The sequence below is a fragment of the Prionailurus viverrinus genome, chromosome X, assembly GCF_022837055.1.
Source record: "Prionailurus viverrinus isolate Anna chromosome X, UM_Priviv_1.0, whole genome shotgun sequence".
NCBI classification, from domain to species: Eukaryota; Metazoa; Chordata; class Mammalia; order Carnivora; family Felidae; genus Prionailurus; species Prionailurus viverrinus.
Genome location: NC_062579.1, coordinates 2,581,443 through 2,599,302, shown reverse-complemented (window position 1 = coordinate 2,599,302; position 17,860 = coordinate 2,581,443). Strand labels below are relative to the sequence as shown.

The 17,860-nt window shown below is 48.4% G+C and overlaps 1 protein-coding gene across 3 annotated transcripts in view; it reads left to right on the top strand.

The window, feature by feature from the left end:
- Positions 1–402: 402 nt before the first annotated feature.
- ANOS1 (anosmin 1) overlaps positions 403–17,860 on the top strand; it is a 188,997-nt gene continuing 171,539 nt past the window's right edge. For all 3 annotated transcript variants that reach the window (XM_047843331.1, XM_047843333.1, XM_047843330.1), the window contains exon 1: positions 403–697. In XM_047843331.1, coding sequence (XP_047699287.1) covers positions 491–697 — 207 coding nt within the window. In that variant the 5' untranslated portion in view covers positions 403–490. The remainder of the gene's footprint in view (positions 698–17,860) is intronic.

The window sequence follows — 17,860 nt, the reverse complement described above, 5'->3', positions numbered from 1 at the left end:
TGGGCGGGTTGGACGCCCTTGGGGGTCCCCGGGCCCTCCTTTCCGAGAAGGCAGCTCCCTCGCAGGCCCGGGCTCGCTCACACCTGCGGCTTATCACCTGGATGGTGGGGGGCGGGGGGAGGGCGGACTGCCGGAGAGCCTGCGTGGGAGCCCGACCACCCAGAGCGGGGCGCACGGGGGAGACCGGGTCCGCGCCGCCCGGCCTCTGAGCGCGGGGGCTCGCTGCCCCTTAGACCAGCCCACGGCCCTCGGCCCGGCCCCCCTGTCACTCACTTTGCTCGCAGCCAATGGCGCGGCCGCCTGTCACCCTCACCCCGCCCCCCGAGGCCGAGCGGGGAGGAGGTTGGCGGGGAAGGCGCGGGGCTGGAGTTGAATGATTGAACTTTCCAGCGGAGTTGCGGCGGCCGCGAGGTGTCCCCGGCAGTGCGGCCCCGGCGCGGAGCTGGGAGCCTCGGCCAGCGCCCGGCGCCCGCGCCCCCGACCTGCAGCCATGGTGCCCGGGGCGCCCGGCGCGGCCCTGACCCTCTGCCTCTGGCTGGCGGCCTGCGGGGGCTGCCTGGCGGGCGGCCCCGGCGCCGCGGCCGCTCGGCGGCTGGACGAGTCCCTGTCGGCCGTGAGCGTCCAGCGCGCGCGCTGCTCGTCCAGGTGCCTCAGCTTGCAGATCACGCGCATGTCCGCCTTCTTCCAGCACTTCCAGGTACGGGAGCCGCCGCGCTGGCGCCGCGGGCCGTGGCGGGGGGCGCGCGCGCCGCCGGCCTCCCGGCCCGGGCGCCCCAACTTGTGGCCGGGCTCGGCGCGCGGATCCCGCCGTCCCGATTCGGCGTGGCTTTCCAAGCGGGGCTGCCGAGCCCCCGTCCCCAGCCGCCTCCTCCGAAGGGACCGGAGACTGCAGCATCCTTGCCAGCTCTCCTTTCCCGGCGGAAAACGAGCGGCGCTGTCTGGGGAGGGGGCGAGCCGCCGCGCAGATTCCGAGGCTGCGTGTGCGCGCTTGTGAGTTTCCCCCGACTCCGCGCGCGGGGCTCCGGGCCAGTCCCGCAAAGTCCCGGGCGCGGCGGGGCCCTCGGTGCCGCCGGCGCCGGGAGGGAGGCCGGGAGGCGCGCCCAGCCGCGCCCGGGGACCCGCGCGGGCAGCCCAGCCCCGCAGGTGCCCGCGGGCCGATACTTTTGTCTCTTCTGAGCGCCGCTTTCATCATCCGCGGGCCGGGAGCTCGCGGCCCCCCACCCCCCCACCCCCTTGGAGCCGCAGACAGGGCGCTGGGGCCGAGTCGTCTGTTCCAGAATGTGTGGGTTGGGGCGGGGGTGGGGATGGTCGCTGTGCGCGCCCCAGTTTGGAGCTCCGGAGCTTCTCCGTCTTGCCAGCGGATAGTGTGCAGAGTAAGGGAAGCGATGCACGGGGCACGGGACTTGGAGGGCCGGGTTTGGGTGCTCCGAGCAGAGCCCCGGGGTCGGTGACTCCCCCGGGCCCCTGACGACCTTCTTCTGCTTGAGGATGGGAGAGCGTGCGTTTGGATGAGGGTGAACGTCGGAGGTTCAGAGAAGCGCGCTTTTGACGCCTGTGGATTGCGGGGACCCTTGCGGGGAGCCACGGTAGCAAGGGTCCCCGCAGGTCTCGGCGTGGGAACCCGGGGTGCGGGGGACGCATCTGCGCGGCCGGCCGACTCTGCGGAGGCGCGTCCTGTTCCTGTTCCCAGCACACACACGAGTGCGCACGGTCTGACATCATTCTCGCAGACGCCTTATTTCTCTCGTGTGCCGTCGTTCTCTCCACGGCCTTCCCGCCTCTCTCCTTAGCGGCTCACCTGTTCCAAGCCTTACCTTCCTTCTTGCCTCAGGAAAGCTGTGGAGGCCAGAAGGAGACCCGGGATCTTTGCAAGATCAGCCCTCTGATCTTGGGACATAAACTGGGCGCCCCTCCCACCTCCCACAGGGGGCTTTCCAAGGGGCCCCGGCTACTAAGCTGCGAGAGGAGGCGATTGTAATGACGGTGGAATTTGGGACGAATCTCCATAGTCTGGGGGATGTCCCTCGTGGCCCGAGAGCTAGTGGAACCTAGCGCCGGGTCGCACAGAACTCAAAGTTGGGATCCTCAGAGGTCGCACCCGCTCGCGAAGCGTGCATGCGCGTGAGTGCGCATTCGTGCAACACGTAGTGGGGTTCCCAGGACCTAACTGGCAGCCGCTGCGGTCCTCCCGTCTCTGTGGAGAAAGGGAAAACCGCGTTCTCCTGTTCCGCGCTGACACGACGCGGACATCCTGGAGAGGGCTCCTCCCTGGCCACCTGGTTTCCAAACCGCCCTGCCCTGCCAGAGCCCCTCTCCTGACAAGATGCGACGTACACTACGGTTTAATCCGCCCCAGAAAACAAAACAGAGCAACCCATTCTTGGAGAGAAAGAGTATCTTTTCGTTCCTTCCTTCTTTCTTTCTAATTGAATTGTCAGTTGCTATAATTTATTTGTTTTACAGTCTAAGCGGCTAAAGAAGCAGTTTAGATCAAGCCAATTCCCGTGAAAGGCTTTTCTTGTGGTCTCCTGGCATGATTTCTCTTCAGGAGAAAAACTGCTGAGGAAACACACATTGCCAGACAATCCTGATTACATTTTAATTAGCTGGGGTGGGGTAAGCTGCAAATTACTCAGTTAGGACTTAATAGCTGCTGTTTCTGCAATCAATTGCCAAGCCATTCTTGGAGGTTTAACCCTAACCTGGTAATGCCTATCTGATTTACCTAAATTGCCCGGATTAAGCTTCCTTCAGATTTGAAAAGGCAGCACCTCACTCTCCTTATAAGCCCTGGAGCCTCCCTGTCCCTGCCCCCTTGTTAAATCATTGGGCGAGGATGCAGGTCAGGCTGCTTCCAGCTCCTTCCAGGGCACATGTTGTTTGTTAACAGGAAAGGCCGGGGTGGGAGGAGGCTTGTGGAACAGCTCCTGCCAGGTGCCCCTCCACTGCTGACTTTTTTTTTTTTAATTTTTTAGTGTTTATTTATTTTGAGAGAGAGAGAGACAGTGCGCGAGCAGGGGAGGAGCAGAGAGACAGGGAGGCACAGAATCCGAAACAGGCTCCAGGCTCTGAGCTGTCAGCACAGAGGCCGACGCGGGGCTCGAACTCACGGACGGTGAGATCATGACCTGAGCCAAAATCGGCCGCTTAACCGACTGAGCCACCCAGGCGCCCTCCACTGCTGACTTTAGAGATGGAGGAGATCTGACTGTGGCATAAATGTGTCTGCATGTTTTGAATGCAGTCCTATCAATTGCTTTTTAATTTTTCAATTTGAGAAACCAGAAAAAGGTTCAGAGAAGCAACTCTGCAGGGCCGGCTGCAGTAAACACGTTCAGTGCTTTTTCAAGCACTATTTAGTTCTTACAAGGATGCTAGACAGTGGGCAGAGTCGGGGCTCAAAGCCCAAGTGTCTAAGTTGAAGACTCGCAAATCTTCCTGACAATCAAACTGCATCACAACAGAATGCACAGGCTGACTCTCTACCCCTCAAGTTTCCTTTTCCTGGTCAGCACCAGGAAGAAGTAAGACAGATGCATTCTGGTGGCAAACGGGCAGGCAGTCCATGAATGCTTCCCCCTGGCTGGTCTCAAGAGCCCTACAGAGTTGAAGACCCCCCCAAGGTGAACAACAACACAGTGAGAAGGGGCACAGTCCATTCAAGGGAAGGAAAGGTGAGGCTACTGAGATCCACAGGCAGTAGGCGAAGGAGCCTGCAGAGGACTGGTCTACAGAACATATTCACAAATATCCATTTCTCTTATTTATTTATATATTTTCAAGTTTATTTATTTATTTTTGAGAGAAAGTTCACACAAGCTGGAGAGGGGCAGAGAGAGAGGGAGAGAGAATCCCAAGCAGGCTCTGCACTGTCAGCATGGAGCCCGACGCGGGGCTCAAACTCACGAACCGTGAAACCACGACATGAGCTGCCAGGGCTGGGCTAGGAAGGACCCAGCCTCCGCACTCATGGTGTAGACAAAGACTTGGAGCGTCTGGGGGCACTGCCATGGAGCAGCAGGCCCACACAGGAGGCTGCAATTGAATGGTCTCTGCCCCAATTCCACACACTTTCCAGCCTCCTGTGAAAGTGATGAGGCCGTAGGGTCATGGGTAGATGGGGTGCACCTGGTCCCTTCGCTTCTGCGGTGCTGGTGGGCATCACCTGCCGGCCATGTAGCTATCACCCGGGCCCGGAAGCCCGCGGGACTCGGTGCTGATCCATGCAGGCGGGAATGGTGACTGGGGACTTCTGGAATTATCTGGCACAGCCCTTGGCTCCCTGTGCGGGGCACTGGGCACACTGCAGGTTTGCACATATCACGTACACGATGGCGTTACAATGCCCCCAACAGGGGTGGTTGGGAAGGGCCTCCTTGTCTGTGAACGTGAGATCTGGGCTGTGGGGTGTGGAGCAGACATGTGGGCTCTGGAGCCAGGCAGACCTGCTCTCCCGCAGGCTTGGCCACTGGGCACGTGGGTGGTGTGGGCAGACCACCTCCTTGAACTTCCAGCCTCACGTGGGTCCCATGGGGGACAAGTACCTGCCGGCACAGAACATAGTGGAGCCAAGGCTACAAGTCCTTGGTTTTATTCTTTTTTGTTTTTAATTTTCTTTAATGTTTACTTTTGAGAGAGAGAGAGAGACAGAATCCGAAGCAGGCTCCAGGTTCCGGGCTGTCAGCACACAGAACCTGATGCAGGGCTCGAACCCACAACTACGAGACCGTGACCTGAGCTGAAGTTGGATGCTCAACTGAATGAGCCACCCAGGCACCCCAGTTTTATTCTTATTTTTAGGATTTTATTGGCTAGTTGGTTAAAGTTTTTTAGACTTTTAAAATTTATTTATTTGAGAGAGGCAGAGTGAGTGGGGCAGGGGGGCAGAGAGAGGCAGAGAGAGCGAGAGAGAGAGAATCCCAAGCAGGCTCCACACTCTCCGTGCATGTGGAGCTCAAACTCATGAAACTGTGAGATGGTGACCTGAGCTGAAACCAAGAGTTGGACGCTTAACCGACTGAGCCACCCAGGCACCTTGATTAGTTGGTTAATTTACTTCAAGACTGACTACCGAATTTTTGGGACCTGGTGCAAAATGAAAACGTATGGGCCATTATTTCAAATATCAAGAAAAAAGAGTGTTGTTCAAGGAACTAAAATATAAAACACTTTTCCTTCTGTGGCTCTTTCAGTTTGTCATGGTGTTTCAAATTGGCTGTTCAATGTCATTTGCAGTAAAGAAAAATTGAAAAGTTACTCGTATGGATTTTAATCTTCATCTTTATATTCACTGCCATTGTTATGTGCAAATATTGGAGCATGTCACTTGTCTGCCACATCAGCAGCATTTCACAATTTGTCGTTCCTGACTCATGCCTGGAGGGTGCCTTGAGATGGGCTAGAGGGACAAGGAGAAGCCAGACTCAGGAAGGCGGGAAGGGAGAAGAGAGAACCCCTCCCCCGCCAAGTGTGCAACATGGGGTGTGCTCAGTGGGCATTTCACAGGAGGATCTGCAGGATGTGTGTAGACCTTCCCAGGTACCTGGGGTCTGCCAGCTGCGGACATGCTTACTCAGGTACTCTTGGTACCCTGTTCTGCAAGCTTCTAGACCAATGCATTGCACTTTGTTCTATTTTTTTTTTTTTAATTTTTTTTTTCAACATTTATTTATTTTTGGGACAGAGAGAGACAGAGCATGAACGGGGGAGGGGCAGAGAGAGAGGGAGACACAGAATCGGAAACATGCTCCAGGCTCAGAGCCGTCAGCCCAGAGCCTGACGCGGGGCTCGAACTCACGGACCGCGAGATCGTGACCTGGCTGAAGTCAGACACTTAACCGACTGTGCCACCCAGGCGCCCCTGCACTTTGTTCTAGATGCTGTCCTCTGGGAGTTGGGCCAGGGGTCTCCTTCTCCTAGTGCTCCAACCACGGCAAATGGGCAACCCCCAAGTATACTGCAACCCCCTTGCTGGATGCAGTAGATACCTGCACCTGGGATGGGCTTGCTCCTTGGGTGTCTTAGACTCTGGCTGGCCACCCCACCCACCAGTGTGGTACTTCCCGTGTGACATGAGGGCAGCCACACTGGATTCTGGGACACTTCAGTGCACGCATGCCCAACATCAACCCTCCTTGACCCTTGTCCAGGTCACGGCAGGGGACAGAGTGTGACAGTCATTTGGGGGCAAGGAGTTGGTGGGGGCAGAAGACTGGGTGCAGGGAACACGGGAGTGGGTAGCCGAGAACCTTTTTTGACAAGGTGAAGGAGCACTGGGAGGCAGGATCACGCGTGATTTGAGGCTCCACGCCTCCAGGATGAGCTTCACTGTTGTGCCAGCCCATATGAAACACAAACTCAAGGATAAAATCATTGAGATTTTCAATATGGTGAGCACAGAGCATCAAACCCCAGGCACTGGTCCCCTGAGCATGGGCCACGTGCATTGTTCATAGATCTGTGAAGCCAGCCCTGGTTTGGGCTTTTGTATTTCAAGAGTGCAGAACCCTTGGCGGGGCTTAAGCCCCCTTGCCATGAGGATTCTTCACAGGGTTTTCCATAACGTTCCAGCGTATGATGCTGATCCGTATTCACTTGGGAATAACCTCTACCCTTGTTTCCTCAACCTCACTAAAATATTAAAGAAGAAAGGAGGGAAGATTGTGTCTGAAATAAGCTTTCTTTTCTGGTGAGTCTCCTTTAACTTAAGAGTGACTCCCTCCCTTACGCAGTTGGGACATTCCGAGCAGACACCGCTCCTGCCTCCCCTGATTTTGCTTCGTTGTGGCAACCATGGAACTCAGCCTCAGGGCCTTAAAGATAGAGTCATTTCTTTCTCTGTATGACTTATTTCACTTAGCATAACACTCTCCAGTTCCATCCACGTTGCCACTCTTATGTGGATCCTGAGAAACTTAACAGAAGACCATGGGGGAGGGGAAGGAAAAAAAAAAAAGAGCAGGAGAGAGCCAAACCATAAGAGACTCTTAAAAACTGAGAATAAACTGAGGGTTGATGGGGAGTGGGAGGGTGGGGAGGGTGGGTGATGGGCACTGAGGAGGGCACCTGTTGGGATGAACACTGGGTGTTGTATGGAAACAAATCTGATGATAAATTTCACATTAAAAAAAAAAAAAGGCAGTCATTTCACTAAATATGAGGAGACCCGGAATCTGCTCTTTTCTGTGCCTGTATTTTCTCGGAGGAGGCTCAAGAGAACAGGACTTGAGGACGAATAGTAGGCCATGTGCAACGGAGGAAGGAAAGATGTGTTTATTTATTTCCTTTGCCAGAATTCGCCACTGCTCAGGGAAGGAGCACATCTTCTGGTTGGAAGATAAGTAGCAGGTTGCTGGCAGGCACGGCCCAATGGGTCTAGAGTTTTGTTAGTGGTAAGAGATTCTTGTTTAATGGGACATTATTCACCCTATAAAGTACCACAGATAGGCTTGCTTAGGTAGCTGATTAGAGAGATCAGAGGCTTCTCTTAGCAGTAATTGGAAGCTGTTTGTTTTGGTAAAAGAAAGAACTAAGCCAGTGATTAGCTCATTCTACTTAGAGGACCAGCCTCTCCTCCAAGAAAAAGTAAACAAACAATTATCACATCAAAAACCCTTAGGAGCCACAAATCAGCCTGAGGCTCACAGACTTTGCAGGACTACTTCTGTGGTGAATATACCCAGCCCTGGCGTGTTACTTGGCCCTGAGGTGATTTTTAAGTTCTAAGGCAGAATGGCCAGGCATTTGGAGAGGCCCCGGGAAGAAAGGGCATCCTCAGCTCTGGCCTTTGTATTTCCTGGTCTGGGTCCCTTGGATCTCTGGCTGTGTTTCTAAGAATTTCTGAATTTAACCAAACTAAACATTGGGCTAATCATGGCGGACGTTTGTGTTTTTCATTTGGTGTTTCTCCCTGAATGTGATTTAAAAGTCTCTCTTCTTGTGGCTGTTATAGAGCATTTTAAACACATATTAAAGAACACTTATTGACTTGCTCATTTCTTTGTTCACTGTATCATTAAAGAAGAAATACATAGTTTCATATGTTTATATTGTATATATTCATATATATTTGTGCATATAAACAGATGATATACTGTATGCATGTATGTGTGTTTGAAGGCCTAACTTAAAGAGTTAAAAGTTAATGTTGTTGCTGTGTTTCCACGTAAAAAACTTAATCATAAGTTAGGAGGTTATGATTTCTTTGAAATGGATTCACCAGATTCCATTGTGTAACCTGTTCTAGTGCATTTTGGTGAATGGGTAAAACCATAGGGTTAGGAGCACCTGGGTGGCTCAGTTGGTTAAGTGTCCATCTTTGGCTGAGGTCATGATCTCACAGTTTGTGGGTTCAAGCCCCACGTCAGGCTCTGTGGTGACAGCTCAGAGCCTGGAACCTGTTTCAGATTCTGTGTCTTCCTCTCTCTCTGCCCCTCCCCTGCTCGTGTTCTCTGTCTTGCTCTCAAAAGTAAAATAAACATTAAAAAAAAAAAACAACCCATAGGGTTAGGTAGTTGGGGTGCCCGGCTGACTCAGTACATGGAGTGTGGGACTCTTGATCCTGGGGTTGTGAGTTCAAGCCCCACACTGGGTGTAGAGATTACTTAAAAAACAAAACAAAACTTTCCGGTTAGGGAGAGAAACTTATGAAAGTCAGCGGGCTCTGCTTATATTAATTCAGAAACGGACAGGTTTCTTTGCATAACTTGGCAATGCTCTAGAGAGTTCTCCTCTCACACAATTTTGAGGGTGGGGGCTGGGGGTGCATGTGATATCATCAGAATACATCTTATCTATGAAAAACAGCACAAGGAACACTGCAGATGCCCCACTGCAATGCCCTTGTGCGAATTACCGCAGAACTTACCTTTGGAAAGACTTGCCTGAGCGCACAGACCTTCAGAGTCCCAGTGCTGTCTTGCACATTTCTACTTCACGTATTTGGGCTCCATGTCGTGAAAGTGTGCAGTCTATGTACATATGGCATTTATTAGGTATGACCTAGTTTTTCCTCTTTACATTAATCAAAGATACCCCTAACTCTTTCAAGCTTCAGATCAGCAGGAAGTCACCCACACTACAGAGTTGGCTGATGAAGCCGTCTTCCTGACCTTTTACTAATCTGCGTACCATCATCTTAGGAAAATGTGTAATTTCTGTTGGATTCTCTCAAATATTGAAAATAGGTCATAGACACCTATTCTTTCTCGGTAGATGCTGTTGGTGACCTTCTGTCCCTCACCTCCCTAACCCCCAGCTCCTGTATCAGCTAGCTGCTAATGGCTTACAGCTGCTCCCCTTAGAGACTAACTTTCTGCCCATGGACACCGTGTTGCCAGCAAGGCAACGTATCCTCTTCCCTCAATGAGGGCGAATCTTGCCATTGGCTCACTGCTGGAGGCCGTAGGAGCCCAGCCCCCGCCCACTGGAATAACTCTTTTCGGTCCAGTTTATGCTCCAAATCATTGCATGGGACCAGGCTTCTGCAGGTCTCCAGCTGAGATCTCTTCCCTCCCTTTCCACTGAGGGCTTCCCCCAATATATCATATATTCAGGAAGCCCCCTTCCGGCCACTGCTTGTAGGAAACCCAATCTCAGACACCTACCTTCGGAGATACCTGATCTCATTCAACACGGTTGTTTTTCAGATTGGACAGAGCCTGGAGCCTGCTTCAGATTGCATGTCTCTGTTTCTCTCTCTTTCTCAAAATAAAAAATAAAAAATTATAAAAAGTAAATGAAGAAGCACTTAGAACATTTTCTGTTATTTGGATTTAGCGTATGTCTCCTGATGATTTCAGTATAAAGATTTCAGATATTGAGCCCAATACATAAACACATCATGCTCCTTCACTGTCCCTGTGAAATGTAGACACTGCTAAAGCAAGCTTGAAATAGTTGTATGGTCAATGGATGGTTGATGGGGTGAGGGGACATCATGAATGACAGTACCCCCTGAACATCTAGGAAGATGACAAGGGGGACCCATCAGTTGGGGTATCAACCAACTTTGGATTTACTCAGCAAGCAACCGGGGAACCATATGCCCCAGGACCTAGAATACAATCCCTATCCTTAGCTTTCACACATCGTTCCAAATGGTGACGGGAGGCATTTTCCCTGATGGTGGAGAAGCTTGGATAAAAGTAGTTATCATTGATAGCCAATAAGTAAAGAAAGGAATATGGGAGCAGTGTTTATGGTTCATTTTATTTTAAAATTTTTATGTTTATTTTTTGGGGGGGGGAGGGACAGAATGTGAGCAGAGGAGGGGCCAGGAGAGAGAGACACACACAGAATTGGAAGCAGGCTCCAGGCTCCGAGCTGTCAGCACAGAGCCTGATGTGGGGCTAGAACTCACAAACCACGAGATCACGACCTGAGCTGAAGTCGGATGCTTAACCCACTGAGCCACCCAGGTTATGGCTCATTTTAATGTAAATCACAGACTGTAGATGCTCATTCTGTCTCTCCCTTTAAAAACCAAAAAGCACTGCTTTCATCAGTTGGGTTTATTTCAGCTACTATGGACAGGTTGCCGCAGTTTCAAAGATGAGACTGTAAGATCCCTGCTTATGAGGAACTTCTAGTCTAGTGGTGGCTAAGACTTTGGTCCACAAGTGCCTGCGAAGATAGTTATTTGTATGAGATCTCTGAGGAAGGAGCATCTCCCTTTAGAGAAAGTGTCCTAGGGGAGAGGACCCTTGGGCAAAACCTCAAACGCTGTGTTCTTCTAGCCCAGAGCAGTCAACACGAGGAAAGGCAGAGTCTTCCGACAATTTTCTCTGTCTGTTGGGGACGCCCAGTGCTCCTGATGGACGTGATACAGTATCAGGCTCTCAGCTAGCAGCTAGGCTTTGGGAACTGGTCCTTAGTCGCTGTACCGAAGCTCAGGTCCTTTGCTCTACAGAACAGGCTAAAAGCATGGCCAGGCCATCGCACGTGTATGTATAGCTCTTCGTGGTTCTTGTTGCTGTGGTTGAACCGTGGGCCACACCGCTAAACACAATGATTTTTCTTCACTTGATCTTTGTGAGATCTTGCCAGCAGCGTTCAGAGAAAGCCCTGGAGAAGCATGAGAAGGCGAGAGAAGGAGGCTGTCCATTCCGTCTCCTCGCCATAATGCAGCTTGCGACAGGACCCCAGTCTCAATTCATGGGGGCGGACCCCTAGTAAGAAACTCTTCTGAATTACTGAGCCACAGGTTAGAAGAGAGTTAGCATTGCATTTGACAGTGTCTTGGTGGTGACGAAGTAGTTTCACATAAAATATCTGTTTGACCTCCACAGCAACTCTGTGAGGTCAGGAGTGTTATTTTTCTTTTACAGATAAGAAAGTTGAAGGTCTGGAAGAGAGGGAACCGAGGCTTCATAGCAGAAACTCAAGCACTAATTGTCATATTTCCAAATATTTATACTGAATGACCCCGCTTCTCAGGATGTTAACAGGGAGAGAAGACAGAGTGGAAATATCAACTATAACATAAGTGAGAACCTGAGTTTTGGGGGGAAATATTCCTACATTTCTCGTTCTCTCGTTGGCTCCTGGAGACACCAGTGCATCACAAAAGGGTGCAGTTGTGGATAGTTGAAAGATGAATGGTATGACGGGAAAAGCCTGAAAAAATACCAGTCCGTCAACACCCATCCCCTGTGCATTTAACCATCCAGATCCTTCTTCCAACCAGTGAGAATCTGTCAAACACCATCATCTTTCAAGTATCTTAGGTTTTGCGGGACCCAGCATAAGTGAGACGTACTTCCTGCTCTCACAAGCATTATTTTCTGCTAGAGAAAGGCGGCGGGGGGTGGGGGGCGAGGGGGGAGAGAAACACTGAAGCAAGTAGTTGCAAAGAGTTATGAAGTGAAGAAACTATTATAATCATGCATCATTTAAAATCTTCATACATGTTGGTTTAATGCATAATCATAACTTCTTAGATGACGAGGTTTTTTTTTTCTTTCCTATAAATGGAATTTGTTTCTGTCCACCACCACTAACACTTGTCCAACAAAGTAGAATTATTGTGATCCTTGCAGAAACATCTTGACCACAGCTGGGGTCCTGGATGCCCTAGAGTTTGCTGTCTGGGAATAACAGAGGTCTCAGGACATGACCTTGCTCTTGGTTCCCAGCTGCCATTGTACTTCTCTGTGGTGCGAGGACATGTTCACACTGTTTGCAAGTGGTAATTGTGCATGTATGTGACAGCTCCTTCCAAGAACTCAGTGTCCCTTCTGTGTTTGCTGTCTTTCTTTTTGTTTTTGTTTTGGGAGACTCTGTGTGTGTGTGTGTGTGTGTGTGTGTGTGTGTGTGTGTGTGTTTTATGATTCTAAAAAAAATTTTTAACGTTTATTCATTTTTTTGAGAGACAGCATGTGAGGGGAGAGGGGCAGAGAGAGAGGGAGACACAGAATCCAAAGCAGGCTCCGGGCTCTGAGCTGTCAGCACAGAGCCTGACGTGGGGCTCAAACCCACAAACCATGAGATCATGACCTGAGCCAAAGTCAGACACTTCGGCTGAGCCACCAAGGCACCCCTATTCTTTATGATTCTTTCCAGCATCTCTGTAAGATATAAATATTGGACAATGAGGAGGGCTGCACTTGAAAATGGTGACAAATTGGGGTTCTTTTATACCCAAAGTGCTCAAATCTATCCTGAGGGGAATCTGAGAAAAAATAGCCTATTAAGAGGGGGGAAGAAAGCTAAAAAAAACTTTTAATTCACACTGTGTTTACCTTTTTGTTTTAAATTGTAGTAACATTTGTCACTTCATAAACTTTTTACTCTCCCGGTTGTTAATATCCTGCCCAGGTGAGAAAACATTCTGTTACAGTGACCTCAAAGATCTATAATTTTGTTTTGCATATCTTTTGCCTTCCTAGTTTGAAAGGTAAGGTGGTTAAGTGGTCACTGCTTAAATTATATAATGTATGGTGATGAGTATCTCTGTCTTGAGGAAGTGTGTTTTCCTCATTGGTTTGCACAGGATCTCAAGTTACCTTCAGCCAACACATATGCATATGTCCCTTAATTTACTATCTAATCATTTTGCCGCTAATGTCTGATTATGTCCAAAGAAGTGACAGTTTTATGAGTCCAGAAATGAAAATAGGACTCCCTCTAATGAAATAAGAAACATTAATTTTGCAAAGTAATTCATCACCTTCCAAAAATGTCATTAATCGTACCAGTGCTTGGGACCAGAGGAAAATTGGGAATTCATTTACTTTTGAACTTCAGAGATGTTTTTTCCTTATTTTATTTCCAGTTTATACCTTTCTTCAACCCACTATATTACAATGCATCAGTAAGTCGTAGTTTGCAACACACGAAATTATTTTTGGTGTTCCTCACTCCCTCTAATATAAGTGACGTGCTTATTATCTAAAGACAAACCAGATAGGTTCCATTCTTGGTTGGGAGGTTGCTTACTGGCAAGTTCCTCTAAAAGAAAGGCTGAAACAGTTGAGAAGGTCTAAATGCAAACACAAATAAAGCTTTCAGGTTAAAGGCGATTTTTACCTATTCACTGTGTTCCTGTTTGGGTTTTAGTATAAAGTGGTTCATGCAACGTAAGTGAATCAACTCTTGGTTAATTTTCTAGTAACACATGATTGAGAGAGACAGCCCTTTTTAGACTGAAATAATGTCTCCACTCCTGTCTTTAAACGCCTATACAACTGGGAATAATAGCACTCTTGTGAGATGTATCCTGTTAGAGTTTGTGGGCTGGAAAGAAAATTGACGGAGTCATGGAAACGTAAGGTGCCAGGACAGGTTCGAATGAGGTTACACACCTCATATTAATGTGTCGTCCTCGGTCCGGGACGAGTTTCCATGTCCTGTTCTGAGAAACCAAATATGCCAGGGGGCCTGACGTTTCAGGGCCTTTAGCTTACTTTCCAGCTGATGAGTGGACCCTGTAGGTTGCAAATACCAAGACCCTTTACAGTCATGGGAGATGATAATAATAATAATATCCCCTGCATTTGAAAATGTGGAAATGTTTCCTGACAAACCTCCATGCAAACAGTTTCTTGTGAGATAACTCACATTTCCATTGTCTGTTCTTCACGGCAAGCTGCTCCTTTTTGACCTGCTTCCTGTTTCATCTCTCGCTTGATGGCTATTTCCGCCAGTGAACAGTGATGGGCACATCATAGAGGTGTGCGGTGAAGTGAGCACAACACCACCCCAGCCGTATGGAGGTCCAGTGACATCCAGGCCCCTGGGTTGAAAACCAGTCTTGCCCAACAGCCCTGCTGTACGGATGATTCAAGAAAAGGCAACGTTACAGATTGCATCACCACGTAAAGTCGGGGCTTGCTTTCCAGAGTTGAAGTCTGTTAATTATAAGTGCTAAGTTAATTATAAGATTGCCACTGATTAGTTCCTGAAAGAAGGAGAAAAAAGTTGGAGAAAAAAGTTGCCGTGCTGTGTTTTGGTAACTGATTCTTTTATTTATTTTATTATTATTATTTTTAATGTTTATTTATTTTTGAGACAGAGAGAGACAGAGCATGAATGGGGAAGGGTCAGAGAGGGAGACACAGAATGGGAAGCAGGCTCCAGGCTCTGAGCTGTCAGCACAGAGCCCGACACGGGGTTTGAACTCACGGACTGTGAGATCATGACCTGAGCCGAGGTCAGATGCTCAACCAACTGAGCCACCCAGGCACCCCAACTGTGATTCTTTTAAATGTCTTCAGCGTGCAGGAAGTGCAAGAAATAAGATGTTGCATACCATTAAAGCACTCGTGGTTTGAAGGTAAACACATTTTGTTTTCCATTGTCTCTTCCATGTTTCGAGGTATTCGTAGCCCCTCAAAACAATCTCATCTATGTGGCACTTCCTTTCTTATTTCCTTGGACATAGTAGGTCCTCAGCAGAGTTTTGCTGGAACTGTCCAGGACATCTCTGAATAGAGATGAATTCTCCCTTTCAGTCCGTCCCACTTTCTTCTCTCTCTCTTTTTTTTTTTTTTCCAACGTTTATTTATTTTTGGGACAGAGAGAGACAGAGCATGAACGGGCGAGGGGCAGAGAGAGAGGGAGACACAGAATTGGAAACAGGCTCCAGGCTCTGAGCCATCAGCCCAGAGCCCGACGCAGGGCTTGAACTCACGGACCGTGAGATCGTGACCTGGCTGAAGTTGGACGCCCAACCGACTGCGCCACCCAGACGCCCCTCTTCTCTCTTTTTATGTTGACACTTGGCTGTACCATTTTGAAAGCAGCACAGCCAAACTCATCTGCTGATCATTCCAGAAATGGCCTGCATCTGGGAAGTTATATTCCCATTGGGCCGGGATCTAAAAAAAAAGTAGGAACATCTTTCCTCTGTTGTTGTCTCCACATTTTTGTATCCGGAATTATGAGATAATGTCCTCACAGCTGCAGAGAAATTAAAACAATTTTGGACAGAATGTATTCACTTGTGAAGTGTTACACTGACTGTTGGAAAACGTATTTGGAGGGGAGACCACGTTATAACAGACATACATTTGTATTTTGATCTTTGTGTTATTCAGGAGCCATGGACTTGTATAATATTTTTAACCTATTTTTAATACGGCAAGATTTGTACAGTCTAGTTCCATTATTTACTGCACAATTTCAGAAGAAAAAAAAACCAGGAAACTCCTTTTTTGAATAATCACATGAAATTAGGGCTAAAGTTTTGTTTGCATACAGGATGCCTGGCTGGCTCAGTTGGTAGAGCATGTGACTCTTGATTTTGGGGTTGTGAGTTTGAGCCCCATGTTGGGTGTAGAGATTACTTAAAAGAATGCAATCTTGGGGTGCCTGGGTAGCTCAGTTGGTAGAGCGTGTGACTCTTGATTTGGGGGTTGTAAGTTTGAGCCCCATGTTGGGTGTAGAGATTACTTAAAAGAATGAGATCTTGGGGAGCCTGGGTGGCTCAGTCGATTAAGCATCTGACTTTGGCTCAGGGCATGATCTCATGATTTGTGGGTTTGAGCCCAGCGTTGGGCTCTGTGCTGAAGGCTCAGACCCTGGAGCCTGCTTCAGATTCTGTGTTTTCCTCTCTCTCTGCCCTTCCCCTGCTTGTGCTCTTCTGTCTCTCTCTCTCTCAAAAAAATAAAAAAAAATTAAAAAAATAAGAAGTTTTAATTTTGCCAGCTGGTCCTAAAGTCTGATTCCCTGGGAACTTCTCTGTAAGTAAACCACTTCTCCTTTTCAAGAACTGTTGTCTCCGAACCTTCTTTGAGACCCTTTAACCTCCATTTGCTCAGTCTCCTCACTCATGACGAGGTTGGCGGTGAGTACTGTTTCACTGGGTTCTGCTCTGATGGAGTTTAGTTAGAGCGGAACCTCTCATATAGTTAGCTCTCCAGAAATGTTGGCTGTTGTTAAGATGTCTTAGGCACCAAATAAGTGTCTTGTGCTGAAGATCTTGGGACTCAGAAATCAAGAACACGTATGCCCTTGATCCTGGGCACTTCACAGTGTGGTCTGAGAGCCAGAAAAAAGTAATTTAAACACCCGATTTATAGATGGGCCAAAGACTTCACCAGACAAAATATGCAGGTGGCAAACAAGCTTGTGAAAAGAGACTCTATGTCACATGTCATTGGGAAAAGTCACATTAAAAAACAAGATACCACCACATGCCTGTCTGAATGGCCCAGATCTGGAATTTGGACAGCACCAAATGCTGGTGACGATGTGGAGCCTCAGGAACTCACGTTCACTGCTGGAGGGAATGGAAAATGGCGCAGCCATTTTGGAAGACAGGTTGGCCATTTTTGTTAAAAAAAAAAAAAAAAAAGAAAGAAAGAAAGAAAAAGAAACAGCCCAAAATGGAAGTCATTTGCCATCCAGGACAGCAAAGCAAGACTTAATTACAGTTTCAACCTATCTGAGGAATGTGACCTTTTAACAGTAGACCTGAAATTTGCTGATCAGCTCTAGTGAGCTAATCTGCATGATAACAACCCTCCTATTCCCTTCCCTACAAAGAGAAGACAGAATAATCCTTTCTTCTTGAACAACTTCCTCCTCTACTCTTTTCCTCTGGGGAAACATTCCATTTTGTGCAACACCTCAGAGCATCTCGTACCAGATGGGATGTTGCTTGGGCTCATGAATTGCTTAATAGAGAGAACTACATCTTCAAATTTACTTTGTGAAATTTTGTTTTTTAACGAAAAGCTGAGCATACTCTTTTTTTTTTTCAATTTGAGAAACCGAGAGAGGGGGAGAGAGAGAGAGAGAGAGTGAGTGAGTCTTAAGCAGGCTCCATGCTTAGTGCAGAGCCTGATCAGGGCTCAATCACGACTCCGGGATCATGACCTGAGCCAAAATCAAGAGTCAGATGCTCAAGCAACTAAACCAGCCAGGAGCCCCTAAACATACACTTATCATCTGCTCCAACAGTTGTGTTCCTTGGTATTGACCCAGATGAGCTGAAGACTCATGTTTATAAAAAAACTTGTGCATGGATGTGTATACACCTTTATAATTACCAAAATTTGGAAGCAACCAAGATGTCCTTCAGTAGGCGAATAGATAAATAAACCGTGGTCCATCTAGACAATGGGATGTTATTCAGCACTAAAATTTAATTAGCTAACAAGCCACAAAAAGACATGGAGGAAAGTTAAATGCTTACTAAGTGAAAGGAGCCAATCTGAAAAAGGCTCAATATTATGATTCCAACTATATGACATTCTTAAAAAAGCAAAACTCAGGAGACAGTAAACAGATAAGTGTTTGGGTTGGGGTTGAGGGGAGGGAATGAACAGGGTGACCACAGAGGATTTTTAGGGTAGTGAAACTACTTATATGATGCTATAATGGTAGATACATGTCATTGTATATTTGTTCAAAGCCA